This window comes from Mus caroli, unplaced genomic scaffold (genome assembly GCF_978045245.1).
Source record: "Mus caroli unplaced genomic scaffold, Mus_caroli_1 scaffold_14, whole genome shotgun sequence".
NCBI classification, from domain to species: domain Eukaryota; kingdom Metazoa; phylum Chordata; class Mammalia; order Rodentia; family Muridae; genus Mus; species Mus caroli.
This window is the reverse complement of record NW_028227269.1, coordinates 65,048,475-65,074,010: the sequence shown is the minus strand read 5'-3', so window position 1 is coordinate 65,074,010 and position 25,536 is coordinate 65,048,475. Positions and strand designations below refer to the sequence as shown.

The 25,536-nt window shown below is 35.6% G+C and overlaps 1 protein-coding gene across 2 annotated transcripts in view; it reads left to right on the top strand.

Annotated features, from left to right (window-relative positions):
• Positions 1 to 25,536, top strand: part of Mdga2 (MAM domain containing glycosylphosphatidylinositol anchor 2) — a 766,587-nt gene that overhangs the window by 597,746 nt on the left and 143,305 nt on the right. For both annotated transcript variants that reach the window (XR_015045223.1, XM_021179084.3), the window contains exon 8: positions 8,554 to 8,847. Coding sequence is in view for 1 of the 2 variants with exons in the window: in XM_021179084.3 (XP_021034743.1) it covers positions 8,554 to 8,847 (294 nt within the window). In the remaining variant the exon portion in view is untranslated. The remainder of the gene's footprint in view (positions 1 to 8,553; positions 8,848 to 25,536) is intronic.

Here is a 25,536-nt window from a genome sequence, read left to right as displayed (position 1 = left end):
GATCCCGCCCCCTGTAGGAACTAAACATATATTCTTCTAACTTCGGAGCATTAAGGGAATTTTCAAAATCTTAATGATTTTTAAGATACTCAATGAAGTGAGTGATAACCAGAATTTTCCAGTATGATAGTATAGTTGTTTTAAAGAAGAAAGTATGGTAATAATGTATTAGAATGTATGTAGAATTTCTTTGTTAACTGGAAGAAAAACAAGTGGGTTAAAATATGTGTGCAGGTAATGGCACTTAGCTAGCATCTTCTTTCTATTATCCCTTGGCCCATCATAAAATTCCATTACTAATGCCATATTTACAATTTTTGCAAAGACTAATTTTTAGCTCAATTTCTCCCCATATATATATATGGGGAGAAATATATATATATATAATGAAATCATTTCAAAATATGTTAGCAAGGAAAAGATAAAGAACTAAAGAGTATGACCAATGAGAATAACTTTTAAAAAGTACAGAGTCTAAAATTTGAGTTTGATCTACATCAATGCAAAATTAAATATCCCAGTCCCTGTTGCCTGAAATAGGATGTTGTTTTTCTTGAAGTCTAAATCAGATTTAAAACTCATATCAAGTGCAACATAAATTTTAAACTCAGGAAGGAGTTCCGAGCACATACTGGTTTTAGAGATGACCAAAAATTCAGTTCCCAAAACCCTTTCAGACAGCTCATAGGTGTTGGTAATTCCTTTCTAGAGGATCCAACACCCTCTTCTGATTTACTGGGGTATCTGCATAAACAAACATGTGCACATACAACTAAATAAAATTAAATATTAAAAGAGAAAGATTGTCATTTTTAAAAATCTCCCATTGTTTTTGAAGAGAAAACATATGTACGCACACTCATGTGATTTCATTCATTTACCTCATCATTGCCTTTGTGTGTGTGTTACTGGAAACCTACTGCAGAACTTTGTACTTATTAGACAAGGGCTCTCACTAACTAAATCCCTATCCCTCCCTTGGATTATTTCCTCTGAAAATTTACTTCATATTGGTCTATCTTATTCTGTGCATCAGTTTGTGCCTTCATAGTGTGACAGTTCTTAAATTCTTGACTGTAAAAGTCACATTAATAAACCCATTATTTCTTTAAAAAATTCTTTCTTACTTTATTTTTATATTTTTGTATCAATTATGCATCCTGCTCAAGAATATAAGCCTTTAATACAAACTACTTTTCCTAAAACTTTAAGTATAACTAAATTAATGTCATATTTATTTTAGGAATCTCTCAAATATGAGTCTAGTTATTCCACTGTAGAAAATTCTATTTGTTGCATTTTAAAAATAAAGTAGACCTTTCCATCTTCACATTCCTTTTAAAGTTTAGCACCAGTAAAGAAGCTGACAAGCATATTTGATTTCTGGTTCATGATATTATTATTTCTGGGACTTCAAAGAGACCGACATGTTTTGAATAATGAACATTTCAAAGTAAAGTCTAATGAGTTAATGCTCTGTTTACTCCTAAAATGACATCAAAACTTTTTCCTTTTTTTTCAGTTTTTATTTACAGTCTATGAGACAATGAAAAGGATGTCAGAAAACCAATTTGTTCAAATTATCTTTTTTTAAAATAATTTAAAGGAAAAAATGAGTCTTTTAACAGGACTTTCCCAGATCTTCTGTCTGTAAAAACTCCCACTGTGGTATTTCAGTATAGACTATGCCAGAAAATATACCTGTATTTTTATTTGCAGGGATTTGTTTTTTTTATCACAAGTTACAGGCATATTAGATTGTTGTCTTATATTTGCTATACTTTTATTAAGGAACAATAAATAGTATAATTCAGATAAGCCTTCTTAAATACACAGAATGCAATTAGTTGTGTGCCATTAAACTGCCTCTCCTTTGATTTAGAAAAAATTTGGAGCTTTCCCATTGGTAATTTTAAATGAAAGATAACAGAAAAAGAATATGGGGATCACTTTTTTAAACTCACCAAATGGCAATATACCTTTATCATAAATCTACCCAAACTTCATTCATTTATTTTACAAAACTGTACCTTTTTGAGTTACTAACTCTAGATTCAGTTCATTTTACCATGTGCTGCTTTTTAAGAAGCTCGTGCCTCATGTCTGTTTATTCCTGCTGTCTGTTTTCAGCCAGCTGTGTAACTCTGATGTCCTGCACCCCACTCCTTTTCCTTCCTTCCTTACTCCTCTATTTCATGTGCTGTCAGTCTAGGCAGCAGAGGGAGTCACATTTTACTAACAACAACAGCAAAGCCAGTGTCTGCAAAGGACAGACTGACTTGTCCCCCTGAAACTTGTCTGCCTTGATACAAAAAGTCAGGAAAGATTGAGAAAGATATCTCAGGCCTACACACACATACACACACACACACACACACACACACACACACACACACACACACACACACGTAAACAAACATAAACATGCACTCTTACAGTAAGATAAACTCATGTACATGCAAACACATATGCACAGACATTGCCCACACATATACATGGTGAAAACATAGCAACATTTGAACTGAGTTTCAAAATGTACGGTAGGCAAGAGTGCTAGAAGACTCCAAGAACCCCACACTTTTAAACAGTGGGAAATAGATTAGTAATAACTCTTGCTCAGGAGCATCAGGGTTAAGTGGTCTGTGAAACCTGTAGACATACGTGTTACCATGTCATTGAGAACACCTTTTTGAGAGTGATTCATTTATACCACAAAAAAATTTACACTTTTCGTTGAATGAGTTTTGAATAGAGATTGTTTTATTATTTTACATCTTGATGGGCTTCTTAGAGCTTTGATATGCTAATATGTTTCAGGAATACTGGAAGAAAGTAAAATTTGGAACAAAATATATGAAGAAAAATAGACAGTATTAGTGTATTTAAGCAAAACCACTGTTGTGGTGATGCCGAAGCCCCTATGAGAATTTGTTTTCCTCCTTCTCTACTTCCCCGATCTATGTCTCTGTTTCCTCCCCAATCACTGGCCAATATCTCACTGTCACAATTTATTTGCTAGGTATAAACTATTTTACTGAGTTCCTATTATGTAAAAGATTGTTTCCTGGAGGCTGACAATACAACAATGAAGTCTGGGTGTTCATTCAGGAAGCTCTTATTTTCATGTTGACATGTAGAATATGTTGTTATGAGATACATATGTATAATAAGACAGTTACTGTTGTGAAACAAACTACAAGCTGTCATCTCATGTAGTAACTGGGGAGGTAGGAGACTAAAATCGGTTTGGATAAAATAGTTCATACGTCCCAGCAGCATGTTCCATCTAGCAATAGCAGCTTTAGCTACTCACACTGCTCATCAACATTCTGTTCCTTTTCAACATTAGTATTTTATCTATAGCTATAGGCAAATTGCACCATCATTTAAAAGCCTTTATCATGTTGTACTATGGCTTTTCCATGACTGAACAAATCCATCATGCTGCTTTCAGACTTTCTTAAAACAGTGTGCTGAGGAGCAACATTTCTGAGGTCTTGGATGTCACAGTAATCTGGACAAAAACATGATGGAAAAGCTAATGATGGGGCAGCAGAGAACTGGAAGAGTGAGATATTAGTGGCAAAGAGACTACATATGATACTATTACAAGAAAGCAAATAACAACTTTCCTGAGACAGTTGCAAGTGGATCTAAAAAAAATAGGTGTAGAAGACATTTTTAATAATATCTGATGTATATATATATATATCAAACATAAACACACACATAAGGATTGCATAGTATTTGGAAGTAGGCAAGAGAATATGAGAAAACTAGGGAAACTATCATTTTAATTAGCAAATGGCATATGTTGGTAATTAACTATTCATTCAAGAAATGATTGATATTTGAATTTGGAGATTTGAAAAAAACTTGGAATATAAAATTGGCTGCAGTTGTAGACTAGAGGAATTTGGAAAAGATAAGAATCTCTCCTATCATCACATAAAGCAGGGAAAAGTGAATAGAAATAATCATGACGTACCATGAAAAATAAGTAATAATTCAGAGTTTAGTGTTTACGATATAGAAACTTTAGGCTAAGAAGAATGAGAGAAACTTATACAGGATTTTGGAAACTGTAATATTTATTTTGTAATTTTGGACCAACAGAGCTGTTAACAAAGAATCTCTCTGATTCAATATGTAAAGTCCTTAAGCCTGTGTCGTGTGCACTCCCGTAAGCACAGCACTTGGGAGGCCTTGGAAGACTCGTTTATGGACCCACATTCAGCATGGCATCAAGTAGCAAGTAAACAGAACATCTTACAGAAGAAGGGGATAATAAAGTGTTATTTAATGTGGTTTTCTTGCTTAGTAAAACTCAAAGTAATACATAAAAAGATCTATTTTTAAGCTGTTGAGATAAAACGTGAATTCGGCCTCACTAATTTTAATTAGCCAAGTTTAAATATTTAAAACAAATAAATAATAAATGTACAAAGACAATATGTACTTTTTATTATAGTAAAGTTTTAGGAAAATTTCAGGTAGTCAAGCATTTAATTATAATGGTCTAATGTTTTAAGATCTTTACATATTCTTGTTGGTATCTACAATAGTGACTGGTTTTTTTTTTTTTTTTTTTTTTGGTTGTTTATGGGGTGCATCCCCAGGTGGGGCAGTCTCTGGACTCTGGATGGTCATTCCTTCAGTCTCTGCTCCACACTTTGTCTCTGTAACTCCTGCCATGGGTATTTTGTTCCCCTTTCTAAGGATCGAAGTATCCACACTTTGGTCATCCTTCTTCTTGAGTTTCATGTGTTTTGCAAATTGTATCTTGGGTACTCTGAGCTTCTGGGCTAATATTCACTTCTCAGTGAATGCATATCATGTGTGTTATTTTGTGATTGGGTTACCTCACTTAGAATGATAGCCTCCATATCCATCCACTTGCCTAAGAAATTCATAAATTAAATAGCTGAGTAATATTCTGTTGTGTAAATGTACCACATTTTCTGTATCCATTCCTCTGCTGAGGGACAGTTCTTTCCAGCTTCTGACTATTATAAATAAGGCTGCTATGAACATAGTGGAGCATGTGTCCTTATTACACGTTGGAGCATCTTCTGAGTATATTCCCAGGAGTGGTATCACTGGATCTTCTGGTAGTACTATGTCCAATTTTCTGAGGAACCGCCAAACTGATTTCTAGAGTTGTACCAGTTTGCAATCCCACCAGCAATGGAGGAGTGTTCCTCTTTCTCCACATCCTTGAGAGCATCTGCTGCCACCTGAGTTTTTGATCCTACTCATTCTGACTGGTGTGAGGTATAATCTCAGGGTTGTTTTGAGTTGCATTTCCCTGATGACTAGGGATGTTGAACATTTTTAGGTGCTTCTCAGCCATTCGGTATTCTTCAGTTGACAATTCTTTGTTTAGCTCTGTACCCCATTTTTAATAGGGTTATTTGCTTTTCTAGAGTTTAACTTCTTGAGTTCGTTGAATATATTAGATATTAGCCCTTATATTGGATGCCAACAAGTGCTTGCTGACAGGACCCTGATATAGCTGTCTCCTGAGAGGCTTTGTCAGTGCCTGACAAATACAGAAGTGGATGCTCACAGCCATCCATTGGACTGTGAGCACAGGGTCCACAATGAAAGAACTAGAGAAAAGATCCAAGGAGCTGAAGGGGCTTGCAGCCCCATAGGAGGAACAACAATATGAACTAACCAGACCCCACCACCACCTGCCCAGAGCTCCCTGAGACCAAACCACCAATCAAAGAAAATACATGGTGGGACTTATGGCTCTACCTGCATATGTAACTGAGAATGGCCCAGTCAGTCATCAATGCGAGGAGAGGTCCTTGGTTCTGTGAAGTTTCTATGCCCCAGTATACAGGAATGCTAGGGCCAGGAAGTGGGAGTGGGTGGGTTGGTGAGCAGGGGGGAGGGGGAGGAGATAGGGGATTTTCGGAGGGGAAACTAGGAAAGAGGATAATATTTGAAATGTAAATAAAGAAAATATATAATAATAAAAGTTTTTTTTTAAATACAACCAATGAGTTACAAGAGAAATGACATAAAAGGAAAAAAATCTTTACATATCTATCATATTAAGTCAAGACATAAATGCTCACCTTTGGCTCTGCTATATTTCACTTTGTACTCTGCCCTTATCAAAGGGGGAGTCACCTTTGCATGGCTTGGTACAAAATATATTTAGTTGCAAAACTTTAGAAATTATTGCTCAGATTTGGTACATTTACCCACATTTTTGGCTTTGGGAAAATTTTATATTTTAGGCAACAGAAGTCTGTCAAATAGTATTTTAAATTTTATTATTTGATTTTTATTTAATTCACAGAGGTTAATTAAAATTTAGATGCATACTTGGATTGATATATCTTACAATAAATTTCACAAATTCAAAATATTCTAGGGCTGGTGAGATGGCTCAACCATTACAGGCTAGGCTCACAACCAAAATATTCTAATAGAGGAAGATTTGGTTAATATAGTATAGTATAAGACAGATAATTTTGTGAACTATCCATCATGAAGTCATTCGTCTTTCTTCTTGCTTCTTGTCAAAGACCAAGGCATGTAAAGTGGTCCTGTCCATGACCCTGTGAAACCAGTGTCTATGGATGCTACAAATGTAGTCCATTGCTCACCTGTAGAGACCATGTCTTCTTAGACCAGTTTCCAGTGTCATGGAAAATTGTCAGTGTCTTCATTTCTGATCAAATCAATGTATTGGCATGCTAAGACGGTGTGTTCTCATTGGGTGGATTTTAGTATTGAATGCTTACTTCTTAGGATTATTAAGAGAGTTGAATAAAAATGAAAAATCTTTATCTGTGCTTGGCATGTAGTAGGAAGGACATCATACTTGTTAAATGCATTTTTGTTATTCTATTTCATTTACTGTATTTCATTTACAAGTATTACAGACTCATTTAGTTATTTTGTTAAAATACACCATTTTGAATTGCATGATATTTTTGTGGTTTGCTTCTTAACTAAACTATTAATATCTTCACAATAAATTATTTGAGTAAATTGCTGTAAATTTTGTTAACAGCAATTCCCATAATATATATTTACATATCCATCATATTAAGTCAAGACATAAATGTAGTAACAAGTGGATGGTGACTACTGTTTATTTTATCTGGTTGTTAAGTTGTCGTAGTGTGTATTATATAACTCATTTTTCTTAACTTTGAATAAAGAGAAGCATCAAAATAAAAATGTCCATGTGAAGCATTTGACTGCCAAAGTGATTCTGGTATCATGTTGATTTGCATCAATATCTCTAAATGTTGTAAAATCTCAATTTCAACATTAGTTGAAAAATAATTCACACCTGTTTGTTTTGCTGCCTTGGAACCGGAGTGCAGTAAGACTAGTAATCTCCAATGGGGAGATAAACTTTGCATGTACCTTCAATGCTTCAGTACCTTCAAATGATAGCAACATCAGTCAGAAACTTAGAATCACTTAAGTTCCCATTTCCTCTTATCTGTAATATTCACTTTAGCATTTTAGTTTGTGGACTGACATTTTGCTGTATAGACTCATTTAAGTTAGTTCAAATATAATCGCATGATTAAAGTAAACATGCACAGGGATAGTGTTTGGGATATTGTTTGTAAGATAAATCATGTTGTGCTGTTTCTCTCAGCACTTCATGTTTTCTACTAAAACCTAACATGACTATTTTTCAGACCAGGAAACTGAGCTCCGAGAAAACCATTCAAGTGTTATCCTGAGCACATTCAGTAAAATAACAAAAAATTTACTTGAAGAGTTGATACGTCTTATATTCTCTGAAAATCTTTTGAAATTTCTTAAGAATAATTTTATGGAAATAGTATAAATATCCATGTTGTTTTAAAGTAAGATAGTTTGAAATCTTGTAAAATTTAAATCTCAACAAAGGGAGAATATAATGAACTCTCTGAATATGACATTGGTCAGTTATTCAATTAAATTCTCACCAGAGAGAAAATAGACCTTTGCAGCATCCGCTATTTTCTTCTAATTTTATATCTCAGGTTCTTCTTTTACCTACTACTTCCTCCATGTGTTGTGTTGCTGTGACATACACATGAGTAAAATAAAGTGATTTTGAAACTGTACTGAACTGAAATGTTTTTATCTAATTACTGTTATTTTGATGGGCAGTTTTCTGTATAACTGATCGTGACTTAGCTGTTAGAAGAGAATCGTGTTTGTATGTGAGGGCAACAGTTGCATCAGTTCGTTCTGTTTAAAACAAAGACTGAGGAGCCAGTTAGTGGCCAGTAAGACAAGGCATTGAATATGTTTTTCTTAACATGACCATTTGCCTTAAAATGCATTATTTGCTTATTGTGAAAATGTTTATGGTCTTCATTTGAGAATATACAATGATAGTTGTAGGGTTATTTTAAGGGAGAGCATCTTCCCTTATTTCTGTAATTCCTATATTTTATGTCATCCGCATTGTCAAATTCCTTCGATCAGAAGAAATTGTTTTCCTTATGATGTTCTGTGTCTGAATATGCCTTACCAGTTTATACTAACCTTGAAAAATTTTCTTTTTCCCATTTCAAGTTCCACCCAATCTGACTGTTCCACAGGAAAAATCACCTTTGGTCACCAGAGAAGGAGACACAATAGAACTTCAGTGTCAAGTAACTGGGAAACCAAAACCAATCATCCTTTGGTCTAGAGCAGATAAAGAAGTTGCAATGCCTGATGGGACAATGCAAATGGAAAGTTATGATGGGACCCTCAGGATTGTGAATGTTTCAAGGGAAATGTCAGGAATGTACAGATGCCAGACCAGCCAGTACAACGGATTCAACGTGAAGCCGAGAGAAGCCTTGGTGCAGCTCATTGTGCAGTGTGAGTAAATTCTCTTTCCCTTGATTTTTGTGTGGGGATAAATGAGATGAGGGCACTTCTGTGCATTCAGAAGACAGGATTCTTAGCGTTCAACCAGTGTGAAATATTTCTGTACAATTGCTGTCCAAATCTTATGGCAGTTCCCATTTATCTGGTTATTATTTAGCTATTAGAAAAACAGGTCTTTTCATGTACACGTTATGATTATGATGGTGCTTAAGACTGAAGATTCAACAACCATGGTGGTTAAAAGCCATCTGGGTGCAAATTAAGCAAGGTGAAGGTGAAAGTTACTGCTAAGTCATGTTACAAAGCTCTCTAGTTTTCACAGTTCATGTCTTTTTTAAATAATTGCAAGCCTGTAGACCAAATCGTCCATCTATCCCTCTGCTTAAATGTGCATAACTGATCGTGGAAATGCTACTTTTTCCATGTATGAAGTTGTTGCAGTAGGTTCCATAATTATCTATTAATAGAATTCATAAGGATCTTATGTGATGAATTTCTGCTTATATTATCTAACAGATAAATGATTGATTATGAGCGAAATAAGATCATTTTTGAATTGCTTCTATTGAAACTATGGTTGTATTTCTTACAAAAAATCTCTAGACACTATGGGATTAATATTTACTTAAAATTAATTAAATCAATAAATTTAAGAATTGGTTTAAAAACTCAGCAATAGTACTGGCACTGCTTACATTGAGAAAACTTTAAAAATCAGCACAAGACTGTAAAATTTGATCTTATAATAGCAGATGATGAGAAGTATTGTACTGTTGTTTCTATGGTGACAGAAATGTGACTCAAAAGATACCAATAGAAATCGTTAAAATTCAGCTCTTTTGATGTAAGTATAAAGGTACAAAGCACCATGATACAGCAGGATGCTGTCTGTAAGGAGGAGGCACTCTCAGCTTCCCACCTTTTCAACTCTGGAACCCAATAAGAGCAGCCTTTCCAGGACCAGACAGGGATGTCATTGTGTCTTTCAAGAGTCTTATTACTCCCAATTCTAAGAAGGGGCACAGTGTCCACGCTTTGGTCTTCATTCTTCTTGAGTTTCATGCGTTTAGCAAATTGTATCTTATATCTTGGGTATCCTAAGTTTTGGGCTAATATCCACTTATCAGTGAGTACATATTGTGTGAGTTCCTTTGTGATTGTGTTACCTCACTCAGGATGATTCCCTCCAGGTCCACCCATTTGCCTAGGAATTTCATAAATCCATACTTTTTAATAGCTGAGTAGTACTCCTTTGTGTAAATGTACCACATTTTCTGTATCCATTCCTCTGTTGAGGGGCATCTGGGTTCTTTCCAGCTTCTGGCTATTATAAAAAAGGCTGCTATGAACATAGTGGAGCATGTGTCCTTCTTACCGGTTGGGACATCTTCTGGATATATGCCCAGGAGAGGTATTGCTGGATCCTCCAGTAGTACTATGTCCAATTTTCTAAGAAACCGCCAGACTGATTTCCAGAGTGGTTGTACAAGCTTGCAATCCCACCAACGATGGAGGAGTGTTCCTCTTTCTCCACATCCTCGCCAGCAAAACACCCATGGAAGAAGTTACAGAGACAAAGTTTGGAGCTGTGACAAAAGGATGGACCATCTAGAGACTGCCATATCCAGGGATCCATCCCATAATCAGCTTCCAAATGCTGACACCATTGCATACACTAGCAAGATTTTGCTGAAAGGACCCAGATATAGCTGTCTCTTGTGAGACTATGTGTTTGCACTAGCAAACACATAAGTGGATGCTCACAGTCAGCTATTGGATGGATCACATGGCCCCCAATGGAGGAGCTAGAGAAATTACCCAAGGAGCTAAAGGGAACTGCAACCCTATAGGTGGAACAACAATATGAACTAACCAGTACCCCGGAGCTCTTGACTCTAGCTGCATATGTATCAAAAGACGGCCTAGTCGGCCATCACTGGAAAGAGAGGCCCATTGGACTTGCAAACTTTATGTGCCCCACAACAAGGGAATGCCAGGGCCAAAAAAAAATGGGAATGGGTGGGTAGGGAAGTAGCGGGGGGAGGGTATGGGGGACTTTTGGGATAGCATTGGAAATGTAATTGAGGAAAATACGTAATAAAAAATATTAAAAATTAAATAAAAATAAAAGTAAAAAAAAAGAGTCTTATTACATGTATTACTACTATTCCTACTGCAGAATCTGCTTGTGTGTTTGAGAGTTTTCCAAGCACAAGCATCTGATAACTTTCTAATGTTCCTGCAGGAATCAGTCTGTGTTCAGGAATATCATCTCTGCCTACAGACACATGCCCCATGTCTACATAAGACTTCCTCCTCCAAAACTAAAGGTGAAGAGATCCTAATAATACTCAAAAGGAAACAAAAACAAACATCTGAAGATTTCATTATAAAAATTAGAGTGTGGGGGCTAGAGAGATGGCTCAGTGGTTAAGAGCACTGACTGTTCTAGCAGAGGTCCTGAGTTCAATTCCCAGCAACCACATGGTGGCTCACAGCCATCTGTAATTGAATGTGGTGCCCTCTTCTGGTGTGTCTGAAGAGAGCAAAGTGTACTCACATATCTAAAATAAATCTTAAAAACAAAACCAAACAACAACAACAACCAAAACATGAAGGCAGAACAGGAAAAACATTTTGTAAAAAAACAATTAAAGTTTTCCCTAACTTTATAACTATAATAATTCTATAATATTACTGATATAAGTACAAAACACTGTTCTACCATCCAAAACATGCATATACATGGATAAACATGCAGCATTCTCTGCATCCTTTACAGCAAATTTCATTATTCTATATAACTAAGTTTTATTTACTTACATGTGTGTGTATGTGAGTGTGTGCTATATACATGTGCATGCATGTATACACACAAGTAGACAAACACATGTGAACATCCATGCAGAAGCCAGAGTTTGACGTTGGGTGTCTTCTTCAGTCATTCTCCACCTTAGTTTTTAGACAGATTCTCTCAATGAACATGGCCACTAGCTAGCTAGAGTGGCTGACTAAAGTAAGCCTGTTTTGTTTTTTTTTAACAGCCTGGCACTTGGGTGACAGATGTGCACTAAACTCTTACCCAAGTGCTTCGGATCCAGCATTTCAGTAAGCCATATCCTTGGCCCACAAACTGTTTAATCATTGTATATTCTAAGCATAATACATTTATATCGTGGCTAATTGATGGAATTTAAATCTATGTGAGTACCGATTAACAAGAATATAAATATATATATATTTAAATACATAAGCAAATATAATTATAGATACACATACTTCCTGGTTCTGGTATCTTTTTAAAATTAAGGTGTCAGGGGTATCTGAGGATTTGTTGATTAGGGTTTCACTTATGTCCGTGGTGAACTCAGTGATCTACCTGTCTCTGCCTCTCAAGTTCTAAGATTAAAGGCTTTGAAAAGCATTCCATACCTGGAAATTTAATTAAATTTCTTTATTACTTTTTAAAGTATCATACCTAGCTTTGGTCATAAGTATAGCATTTCATTCATACTGTTCTCGTAGTCATCCTTGTCCCTGTCCTCTTTCCCTATTGATGGTCCCTTTCCTTCCCCCGTTAGCATCTTCCTATACTCTTGTCAATATATTCCAATAAATTCTTTTAAAACCTTTTTTTTGCTCTCCTTCTATTGATCCCTTAGGATTTAAATACAAAAATGTAAATAAAGGTATGAGAAAAAATAAAAATAAACGAAATTATAACCTTGAGATGATGTAATTGCCTCCTCCCCCAAATGTCTTCTGTTCCAGTCTTTGCATTTTCCAGAGAGGACTTTTAAACTCAGTGACTGGAATGCCTTCTAGACATCTCTCTTTGAGAACCCAGGCTCAAGTCTCAGGTCTCATGTTCTATACCCTGCCTGCTAGTTAAGACTTTTTTTGACTTAGGCTCTGAGGTAGTATGTGCCCCTTTGGATATTCTCCATATCAGATATTTACATTATGACTCTTAGCTATAACAAAATTATAGTTGCGTAGTAGTAATGAAAATAATTTTATGCTTGGGGTTCACCATAACATGAGTAATATATTAAAGGGTCACAGTATTAAAGAGGTTTAGGACCACTGAGCTAGAGAAAAGTGATCACCACAATGACATCGTTGCCTGTTGTCATTTGCCCAGGCAGTGTCAGGGATGTTTCCATGTCTGTCAACCCAGTCTAGGGTTTCTATAGAAATTCTCAGCTTCCAGCTCTACAGCCTGTGTCACACCAAGTGTCTCTTAGAGTGTTGTTTCCACAGGCTCTGCTTTGATCCTCACAACCCAATGAGTCTCTTTCCAATTACTCATTCTTTTCCTATCCAGAAACTTTGTAAGTGAAGGGACAGAATTTTCCCTTCTAGCCAGAGCAATAGAAAGGTTTGAAGAGCTCTACCCTGCTAGACATGCTTCTTACTTTCTAGAACAGTCCAAGCCGTGTCTCTCAGTCTTCTGAATATGACAATTCTAACATTGCCTCTCTGCCCCTGCCTCTTATCCTGTTGCTCTCTTTCCTTATTCACACTAATTCTTCAATTCCCTTGAGTATGCCCACGTCCTGTCCCATCTGACTGAACCTGGAGCCTTGAACTATGAGTCAAAATAAGCATTCCTCCCTTACATTATTTTGCCAAGATATTTTATCACAGCAAAAAAAAAAAAATGATTAGCTATGACAATTGCCTCCCACAGACCCCTGCTGGGATTCTGTTTTTAGAGCTAATGTGATCGGTACAAAGATGTATGAGAACCAAACTGTTTTTATAATAAATATCAATGTCAACTGAAGTTGCTTATTTCACTAATGTTCCTTGATTCTTGTAACCTTTAGCTTCCTTTCATAATATAAATTAACTTTATAGATACTGAAAAGGCTTCACTAGAAGCATGAATGATGAGTTATATTTTGGCTTTTAAATTTACATGCAAGGGTGGCATGAAAACTCTACACTTGGTGCTGCACTGCCTCCCAAGGGAGCCTCCATTTAAAATATTCCTTTAGCCTCAGAATCTTGAATTTGCAAAACTTTTTATTACAATACATGTGCCTCATGTCACAAATCTTTTACCTTTTCTGGGTTTTAGCTTTCTTATTTCCAGACAAGGGGAAGTGTTTGCAATTCTCACTACTATTTACAATACCAAACTGTATTGAGACATGACAAGAGCCTTGCATACTGCATATAACAGAATGGAGAGAATATGATTATTAATATGATTCTCATTGTCTTAACTTGTGACTTTTGCAAAGTTTTAAGCTAAAAGTCTATTTTCACACGTGTGGTTTTCATCCCAGTTCCAGCTCATACTTCCTAAATTAGTATGTCTAGTACAACAAAAATATTATAGTCTGCTGTTGTATACATGGCATAAATGTCTTATGATTCTGAAGCTGTAAAGGCCATGATCAAGTGTAAGGTTCCTCTGCTTCATAGAGGGCCCTAGATTTTCATCTGGACTTATGCGGTGTTATGGTGGGGAGCACTATTTCTCTTGCATCTGTTCTATAGGGACACTCACCTTATGCATGTGATAGGGTGCTCTTCAAAGCCCCTCTTCCCAGTGCCTCACAGCAACCATTAGATTTTGGCCTATGATTTGGGTACAAAGGCAAGCATTCAGATGATAACACTGGTTTGTAATATTTAAAGACTGATACACCCCTCCTGTCCTCTTAACTCTCTTTCACATCAAAGCAGTGTGTGTGCGCACATGCAGGTGTCTGTCTCTGTGTGTCTGTGTTTGTGTCTGTGCAGGGAGTGGGGCATGTAGATATAGGGAGACATTCACAAGCATTCAGGATTGGACTTGGGTCTTCACATAGTCTATAAATTTTAGCAATCTAATACTTATACATAGATATTTTATTTATTTATTTTCAACAATCAGGTTTTCTATGTCAGAAAAAAAATTAAGCAACGGTTCTAAACCTGTGCATCATCTCTATTTCCAAAAATAGTTACACTATAATTTACAGCATTAACAAAATTACAGTTATGAAGTAGTAGTGAAAATAATTTTATGGTTGGGGGGTCACCACAACATGAGCAACTGTATTGAGGGGTCACAGCAGGAGGAAGGTTGAGAACCACTGGGCTAGAGACCAATTCTGTTTGATAATAAAATTTGATTTTCTCTTCTCATTTTAAGATACACTCTGCCTGAAAGTGGGTTGAGGAAACCTTTTTGTTTCCTAGGAAGATATTAATATATTCAGTGTTCCTTTTCCTATTTTTAATGTTAATGGTTATTAAGGAGAACTCAGCATTTATTATACAGCATCCCTTTGTTTGGATTAAATGACTATATTAGCTCTTTCATTGTTTTCAGTAGTTATTGGAAGCATTAATCAACTGATCCCTGAGGCAATGTTAATATTTTGAAAATATTAATATTTATATTTTCTCCCAGCCTGCCCACTGCCTCCTCCTTGTCACTAAGACCTTCTATTTACAAAAAAAAAGAAACATGTGAGCTTCTAATATACTATTCTGTTTAAAATCTGTATATGCAATTTGAGGAAATATCATCTCTGGTCCACATATCCTATATTTAAATGTACATATCATCCTTAACTCATTTATATAATTTCTTTACTCCTAAGTATTTGAAAATATAACTTCCTATGTATACAAATTGCATTTCCAGGAAATGTTTTGAATGACTTTACTATAGCTAAGCTGGCATTGGATTCCCAAACACTCTCCAGTTTGTGTTTCTTTATTCTTCTGGAGAATAGAGGATCGTTGATAACCATGTAGGAGATAAATGAATACCTTGGAAAGTATCCAAGAAAACATTAAGGGACTCTCCCTCTTACAGGACTTCTCAGAACAGAGCACTGACCCCATGCTTAAGGTTAAGCATCACCTGGAAAAGGATGAGATCATCCAGCCTATGACCCCTAGGAAGAAAATCAGTAGTTTTCTTTTCTGCTTCACCATCTGCTTCTGTTTGAATGTAGGTACAGCAAGAGCTTGCTTAGGGAAAATATATCTATTAAACGTGCTTCTTTAAAAGCCTGCGTGCAAAATTGAAACAGGAAACACTAGGTTCTAATAGAATGAATAAAGTACAGCTTAAGCCAGCCAAGATTTCCAATCAGCTAAGTACTTCTGACCAATGTAATTGTGCAGAAAGGAATTCAAGCAGGGCCTACAAGTCACTTGCCTGTGAAAATTCTTCAACACAAACCGTTCAGCTACGGTATGAAACTGAGTGCTTGTGAACCGAAAAACTCACCACCTCTGTTTAAACGGTTGGTTACACAGTTTTAGCTTATTTGTTGTTAGGGACTTTACCTTCAGTGATAGCCAGTCAATATAAAGATTTATTTATTTTATTTTATGTGCATGTGTATTTTGATGTCATGTATATCTGTGCAACACATGAGTGCCTTTTATCCAATGGATGACAGAAGAGGGCACAGTATCTCCTGTCACTGAAACAGATGTGAACAGTCATGTGGTGCTGGCAATTGAATCCAGGTCTTCCGAAAGAACAAGCGTTCTTAACCACTGAGCCATCTCTCTAGCCCATGTTTTAATATGTTACACCATGTGTAGAATCTTGTTTTGTGTATACTATATTAAGTGATATTATATTGTACTCATTTTTTCATTTTTTCTAGTTGTGCTAAGCATACCAAAAATCTTTTTTGCCATAACTACTTTCTGCCTCGTACAATTATTTTTGCTGATTTTAACATCAGATTGACTCACAGGAGCATAGGATGGAAAGTATAGATTACCACCAGGCCTTCTAATGCCCCATCTCCTATGAAAACTTTAAAAATGTAGGGCATCAGGCATGGTGGCACACAGCTTTAATTTCAGTACTCAAAATACAGGGGCAAGCTAGTAGTGTCTGCGGGTTCAAGACCAAGCTTGTCTACATACACAGTTCTAGACCTGTCAGAACTACATAGTTCTGTCTCAAAACATACCCCAAAAAAGGGATGGGGGATTTTTTCGTGATTTGGGAAAGAATTCTTCTGTGTTCTTGTGAGTAGAGGCCAGGGCTACTGCAAATGTGGTAGATAACTGTAGTCCTTTCCTGACAGAATTTTCCTGCCAGGCTGTAATTATTTGCTGGAAGAGGAGGTCTTAGACTGCTAATTATAATGTTTAGAGATATCCTTAAAATGAAAATTATGAGAGCTGACCCCTCTCCATGTCTAGACAATAAAACATATCTCCATTTATGTTCAAATACTCCCTAATTGATACAAGGATGTTGGATCAAGAGCCACTGTCCCAGTAATGGCGTATATACAGGGAGACAAAAGAACTTCAGAGGAGATGGAGCTGTGGTAGAGTATTCTCCCATGGATAAGGTATGTTTAGAATCATTACATAGACATCATTTCCAGAGCCCTTGCAGAGACCTGCCAGTAGCAAGAGTTACTTTAGTAAGTTCAAAGCTGTGTGATGTCATATATCAGCAACCTGCTCACCCAGAAGCAACTTAATACAGAAACAATGTCAGGATCATGAATGACACCCCTTCCTTTTCATGTTTAGGACATCAGTGCTAGAATCTTACAGAAGGGTGTTGCATTGAGCAGGGACGAAGTTGAGCTTTTGCTCATGTCAACCATTTTATTTCATCTACAGCCTCATCTGCTAAGGAAATACAGCAATTCCTGTACTGCATAGCATTGTTTGTTTCTCTTAAAATGTGGTCACATTTTTATTTACTGCTCAGACAAGTATGCTTCTAAGGAGTTCCTTTTTCAATACACTTTTAGAATAGAAGTTCAAAATTTCTATTTCTATTCTGTGAAATGCTCTGTCTATATTCTTTCTTGTGGGTCTTTTGGCTCCATATTTGTGTTCAGATGGGGAAAAAATCTATAATTCACACAGTTCCATCAATCTGTTCTCGTTCTCCTTCTGAACTGCTTTATTCTGGTGAATGAGTGCTTTCTTGAAGCTTTCAACATTTAATACACAAAAGCAAAAGTTCTTCAAATTGAGACTTCTGCACTTAAGCTGAGCATACATTTTGAAATTCAAGTAAGTTCTTCCTTGATTTGAAACTTTTAAGACTTGCTTTGAATGTGTAAATAACATTCTCTTTGATTCCCAACTACTTTCAAAAGAGAAAGTTGTCATATACTTTTCTTGAAAGTTAGTAAGTGAATTTTTTATACTTTATATTATCTTAGGATTTCTTGAAAAAAAAACAAATAATGTAGGAACAGTTTTTGTTTATATTACATTATGTGTGTGTGTGTGTGTGTGTGTGCATGTGCGCACGCACTCGCACACGTGCGTAGGTCAGGTGACAAGTTGTGAGAGCTGGCATTCTTATGATTGGGTCTCAGAGATGGAATGCATGTTTTAGGCTTGGTGGGAAGAATCTTTGCCTGCCGAGACATCTCTTTGACTCTGAAGTAGCATGTTTAAAATATGGAGATAATTATACAAAATTAATACAGAGATAATGTTCAAAAGAATAGAGAGCTATACACTAATTTAAAATGTGGAGGAGATATTTTTATCATTTATTTGCTTTTTCATGATCTTCCTGCATGTAATTTGAGCTATGTTATGTCCATCATTAACAATTTTCCTGAAGTTCTCGTCTGAGCATATGAGCTCATGTACACTACTCAGTTTCCTAGTATGTAGCATGACATGACTGATGCAGAATTTTATAGGTCATTTATAGATATGAATAATTTCAGTAGATGGTATTTTTGCTTCAGATGCTTACATGAAACCCTAAGGTACAAGTGTATCAACCAATCAACTCCATATGTACATAAATGAGGATGCATATGTTTTAATACCATAAATATGACTATATATGCAATATATCTAGTCCCCCTAACTATCAATCCATCTCTTTGCATCCGAATAAGTTTTAGTCCCACTTAAAGGGCATGTTTGTTGAATGAATTCTTGTCCTGGCTAATTCAGTCTTTCTCCCTTGTCTTTTATGACAGCAGAGGATATACCGATTCTATTTTAATCCCATAGTCATGTTTGGGTTGCTATTTATTCCTCCTATCTCCAAATCACATTTTGTTCCTACTGTCTCCTGTTCCATGCTCTCTTACTTGGCAATGTAAAGGCTTATCAGCCCTGTGCAGATCTTCCCCAAAATCTGTATGTGAGATATTCAGCTGGCTTCTGCAAAATGTCAAGTGAGTTTCCTGATGAATTCTAAGATCTGATATAACTAAAATAAAACTTATAGTAATTCTCCTGAGTTTTTTTTTTTCTCTTCTAGGAACTCATGTTGCAGCTACCAGGGTTCTTCACATCTATAACCAAGCTACACTCATCATTTGAATTTCCTTACCCCAAATATACATGTGAAACCCAGAGAACAAATTCTGGAATTAGAGGCTTTATTTAATACATACTTTTCTACATTCCTCATCTTCATGTTTGATACGATTACAAAAAACCCCACCAACTAACCAACCAACCAAACAATTCTAATGTGAATTAAATATGGTGATGTATTAAATATGGAAAGATTTTAATTCAGTAGTTGCCAAGAAGTCGGCATATTAATAATTTTATATTCTAAAATCTTTCTCTGAGTCTTTTCTTAATTCTTGATTACAATTTTCAGTTTCAGCATGAAAACTTTATCCCATGCAAGAAATTCCTACTGTTTTCTCCATCTCTGATGTTCTCTTTTCTTCCATACTCCTGCTGCTAAGTGCTCATTCATGTCTGGGGACAAAGACTGTCCATGGCAAGTGTCAGACCTTTGTTAAAACTGTTACAGGAAAGTAGTTCCCTTTGCATTAAATCCTAAGTCCACCTACACATGATTGGTTTGGCATGGGTCAACACATATTTGACACAGAGGTAAAAATGCAAACTTTTTTTTCTCTAATAATTCCCATGTGTGCAGGTCTTTTAACTGACCAACAATGCCTTTTATCCTTTGTGGAAGTTATTCATGTTGCAGTGGAGGTGGAAAGCTCATTAGCTCATTATCCTGAGTACTTCTAAACTTGGTGTTTTGGTCACTTCATCTCTGTCATAAATATAATTGAGGCCACATCTATAGATCCCATCCTTCACCCCCATTGAGGCATCGCTGAGATGCCATGTCTTCTATGGCACAGTCTGACTTCTCCAGATGTATAGCACATTTTTTTTCACTTGCAGTTTTGTTGATAAAAGTGAAGTACCCCACACTCTGTTTTTGGCGCACACTGAAAAAGACTATAGCCAAATCAGAATTCAAGAATGCAGAAATATGGTTACATGGGGTAAAATTTAATTCTTGAAAAGAATTGAAAATGTTTGTGGTACTCATCATACTTATGCAAACCTCCATCACTCTCCCCCTTTTCCCCCCATCCTCTGCCCTGTCTTGCTTCCCCTCTGCCTCTCACCCAGAGACCGTTTCCTATGCAAACAAAGGGTGAAATAAAATAATCTTCAGAAAATCTTCAAGTTTAAAGGTTACGACCAAACCAACCATCTGACTTATATCCAGTGTGTCAATAACAACGTGTGTTGGTGTGTGTGTGTGTGTGTGTGTGTGTGTGTGTGTGTGTGTGTGTGATAAGCACACGTGTAATGATTTCAGGAATCTCTGATATTGCATGTTTAAATTAAAACAGAGAACCAAATGTATTTGCAATAAATTTTTAGTATAAAAATAATTCAGATATGTTATAATGATGGAAAAGAATACAAATCTACTTGAATATTAACAGCACAGACAATTACATGTACTTGTCTTTGCCAAATGCAGCAGCTAGAGAAAATGAAGTACAAGACTGAAAAAAAAACAGAATGAGTGCCTGATGATCAATTTTTAATTTATAAGAACATTTTACCATAATCATCCCTATTGTTTCCTTTCTGATTAGATCTCACTTAGACTAAGGATGGTTACTGAGTGGACCCCTAAGTCCATGAACTCATCCAAATGTCATTCACAGAGAATCCTGCAATTTTCCACTCACTTGTTTTTAAAGAATGTGAATCTGTGATATTAAATATAACTGGTGAGGTTCATTCTTGATGTAACCAAACATCCACATAAATAAAAAGAGAAATATACCGTAGTGCTTTCAAAATCAGCTTAATTGGCTTCATTTTGGCTCCACATCTGTCCATATGTAGATATTTTCTCTGCTTATCTGAAGAAAATAAGGTTCACAAAGGAATATCAAGAAACTGTTGTCTGCAAGTTAGTGTGCCTTTCTGAAATGCCATTTTATGACAAACTTTTATTTAAATTTATATTTCTTTTTCATTAGCAATTATTTATTTTGAAAGGTTTGTTATGTTTTGTGCCTAAAAGTATCCTGTTTAAAAAAAAAGTTCTGCTTTCCAGTCTTTTAAACACAGGATACATACAAAAAGTTTGTAAAGTTTGAGTTTGTTTGGATAAAACCATTAGTTGGTTCAGCAAAGACACATTGATATTCTTCGGCTGCTGAAAAGATTTGGCTTTAAATTGACCATTTCAAAAATATCTTGGACAGCACTTTGAGTCTGGGGAACTCATTATTTTCTTGGGCATATTTCAGTGTGTGTGTGTGTGTGTGTGTGTGTGTGTATGTGTGTATGTGTGTGTGTGTGTGTGTGTAAGAAAGAGAGATAGAGAGACAGAAAGTACAGGCACAAAGGCTGAGAACAACTTAGTTGTTGTTTATCAGGCATGCCTTCCATCTGGTTTGTGTCAACTTCATATCTTTGGTTTGGTTTGGTTTGGTTTGGTTTGGTTTGGTTTGGTTTGGTTTGGTTTGGTTTGGTTTTGCCACATCAAGTCTCATTGGCCTGCTCTTGGGAGACTGGTTTTTGCCATTAAGCATAAGGATCTGCCTATCTCCACCTTCCCAGGGAAAGGCTTGTGAGAGCCACCCTGTTCATCTCTTTTACTGTGGGTTCTGGTGTCAAAATCATTTACTCCCTCTTGCACACCAAGCATGCTGCCAACCTTATTTTCCTAGTTCTCAGGCACTTTTTCTTCAGAAAATTTCTTTCTCCCTCTTCTTTCTCTTCCCCATTCTTCATTCCTCTCCCCTTCCTATTACCTCTGCATTTCTACCCATTCTCTTCTACATCTGCCTTTACTTTTTCTCCCTCCCCTTTCCTCTTTCTTCCTCACACTAGTCCATACATTACACACCCATAGTATATCCTCAATCTCATGTGCACTTATATATAGACATACATTTAGGAGATATAATTGAAATTAATTAGAATATAATTACAATCCATTGCTCCTTGTTTGAAAATGGAACATGCTTGCTACTTTTCCTATGTAACAAACAGGCTTGATTTCTGTAATAGTCAGGAAAAGTTTCTGTCTTTCCATTTTTTTCCTGGCTCTTAAGAAGGATATCAGATCCATGGTTGTACTTTAATTAGATTGTCATCACAAATTTTTGGTTTGGGTATCAGTGACTAAATAACCCAATGTTTATTAAGAATTATATTTTATCAAACATTGATATACTTCCTAACAGTGTCAGCTAGAATCCCACAATAAAAATATCAATGAGTCACACACATATAGATACACAGAGACAGTGGGCATCTGTGAGTGTGTATGTATATATATATATATATATATATATATATATATATATATATATATATGTATGTGTGTGTGTGTGTATTATTATTTCTACTATGTGTATATATGTGTGTGTCATTGATAATTTGTGTGTGTGTGTGTGTGTGTGTGTGTGTGAGTGTGTTTGTGTGTGTGTGTGTGTGTGTGTGTGTGTGTGGTATATACATCCTTGGCTGATATTTGAATTAAAAATGCTTTACATTATGTATTTTTCACTTTTCTACTTTTATTGCTGAGAAGGGACCTACAAAGTTAGGGTCATAATTTCTATAAAATTCAAATATAAGCTGAAGTTAAAGCTAGTAAAATTAAAATACAGCCGGACTTCATTTAAACAATTGTAACTCTAGATAAGTTCAATAAAGTCACGATACTCTGGAATGGCTAAACATTTTTGCAGGCAGATGTTAATTTGGATTCTCTTTCCCATAGAAGAGAATGTTTCAAATCCCTTTACAAAGCCTTTAAAGGCAATGGAAACTAAAATGACAATGAATTTACTTAAAGTCAAATTGAAAACTGCATTTGCTAGTAACTTATCTATGATGTCTTGTATGACTATTTTATATATTTTCTTATTTTCTCAAAACTAGTCAGATGGGCTATTTTTTCTCCACCATCGAAGCTCAGGATATTTACATTGTTTTGAAACTTAAGGTAGTTACATAATCTATGTTGTTAAATAATCGATTTCTTCTGTTCCACGGTAATTACAATATTGTATTTTCACCTAAAGCAGTATATAAATCAGACAACTGCAATAAATTATATCAATAAATGTTTACTTTTAATTAGTTTGCTCAATAAATATTAATTCAGTCAATAAAATTTTATCAATTTTTTTCTGCTAGGCTAAGGGAATCCCCATAAGAATTAAAAGTTACCCATGCTCTAATTTAGCATGTAAATAGAGAAAAAATAATAAATCTCAGTGTCCAGACAGAGAGGCTGTGTGCGCACCAAGTAAGGGATGATGCAGGCAGTTATACCCTCACGTCCTTGCATGTCTGCTGTGTGTTTTTACATCCCTGTCCATCCATATTAGCAGATGTAGTTATGCGCTATTAAAACATTTACCTTAACCTCTTATTTTGTTTGCCTTTTTCAGCTTACTCTCTGTGCAAAGTGATTTAAGCCTTTTAGTTAATTGGGAAGTTGCCTGAGCCACACCTTGCCTAAGATTTCTAAGATTTACTAGTGGTGCCCATTCCACTTGTGTATCATTTAAAAGTCTCCAGTGTTGACAACACACATCATCCCTCAGCAACTACTATTTTCCACTTCCCTAAATGAGTTCCCCCAACTTCTCCAGAGTAAGTTTAATCAGAGGCTAAAAATCTGATTTCAGAAAACAGTCTACCCATTCGAGAGAGGGCAAAGTAAAGGACAAGGAGAAAAGAGAACTCCCTGAGAGGCAATGATCAGTGTCAATAGAGAGCTCTCATTAGTCTTTGGCTCCATGAATAGCTTCTCTTTGGTGGATTATTCAATGCTCACAGAGCAACATCTGTACTTCCTGACCCAGCTCTGCGAATGCCAGGATGCACATGTGTGTGATGCTCTTTTTACAGTGGTATGTTTGTTCTTAGGATCAACAAACTTCTCTTCAGACTGCCTCATCAACACACAGATGACTTGTTAAAGAAATTTCTGTAAATAAGAAGCAAATCATCAGTCTTGGTGTATTATATTTCCATGCTTTATAATCACCTTGGTCTTCAAAACAATATAGATATATTTCCTTTCTCTGTATTTGTTAATATGTGTATCGTGGAAATGTGGACCTCATAGATTAGGAAAATCCTGATATGTCATAATTCATCCTTGACTCCCCCATTCTCTCTTCTGATTCTGTATGTCTTTTGTAGATGTAGAATTTTTAAAAATACTTATTTATTATTGTATATTTGCAAATTAATTTAGTATATTAGTCAAAATATTCTCAGTAGAAATAATGCAAAATAAAGTTCAATTTAAATTCCATTTAAAATATATTATTATCTTTATTTTGATGTGTGTGAGTGTTTTGCATAGGAGCATGTCAGTTATCGACATATGTGACTGGTGCCTATGGAAATGAGAAGTCTGATTACCTCACCTGAAACTGGAGTTATAAATATTTGTCAGTCACCATGTGGGTCCTGAGAACAGAATGTGATCTGCTACAGGAGGTTAGCTGCTTAGAGTCAGACAGCACCTACATCCCTATTTTTAAATCTACAAATCTCTTAATTAATTCTTCAGACTCTTCATATTTGAAGCATTAGTCTTAGTTCATAGCCTCTTTGCCTATTTTCTAACTCTCTTGGCCTCAGTTTGATAAGCTAACTCAGTTCCATGGTTTCCATTATGTCACAGCAAATCACTAGCAAGAATTAAGTGGCAGACATTGCGTTGTTATCAGAAAACAATACAGTAAATGATTTAATGATGTGATAAATCAATGGTCTGTGCTCACCTGAGATTTCAGGTTTCCAGGATGTTTGAGCTGATTACCATTTGTGTCACAGATGTTGATTCAATTGATCATTTTAACATCAAGTCCCGTTTATTTTAAACAGTTCTTTTTCACACTAATATTCATTTAAAAGACATTTCAGGAACATTGAAATTTATCTCCATCTTTGTATTTTACATTGCATTTCATTTTTCTGATTTTGTTTTGCAAGCCTGCCATCATGAAACATGAAACACGAAACCTGAAAAAAATCAAAATCAAAAAATCAAAATTGTAACATTTTAAAAGGCAAGGATCTTAATATCTGATGATAACAATATGAATCAAGATCTGATAAAAATTACATTAAAGCCATGTACCTAGAAATATTATAAATGAAGTTTAAATTTGAAAGAAATAAAATAAAGGAACAATTGTATATGTGTTCCCTATTCCTTCTCTAAATGGTCTGCAAAGTAAATCCCATTGCTTGAACTACCAAATTATGATAATTATTGCATGAAATTATGATTACTAACATATGTTACTTATTTTTCAGTTTTTTCAAATTTCTTTTAATGTATATCAGTTAAGCTTCATAGTGATATTTTTAATTTTCTTGGGATGTACAGATATATTTTTGTAATTTTCTTAAAACTAGAAGTAACCTATT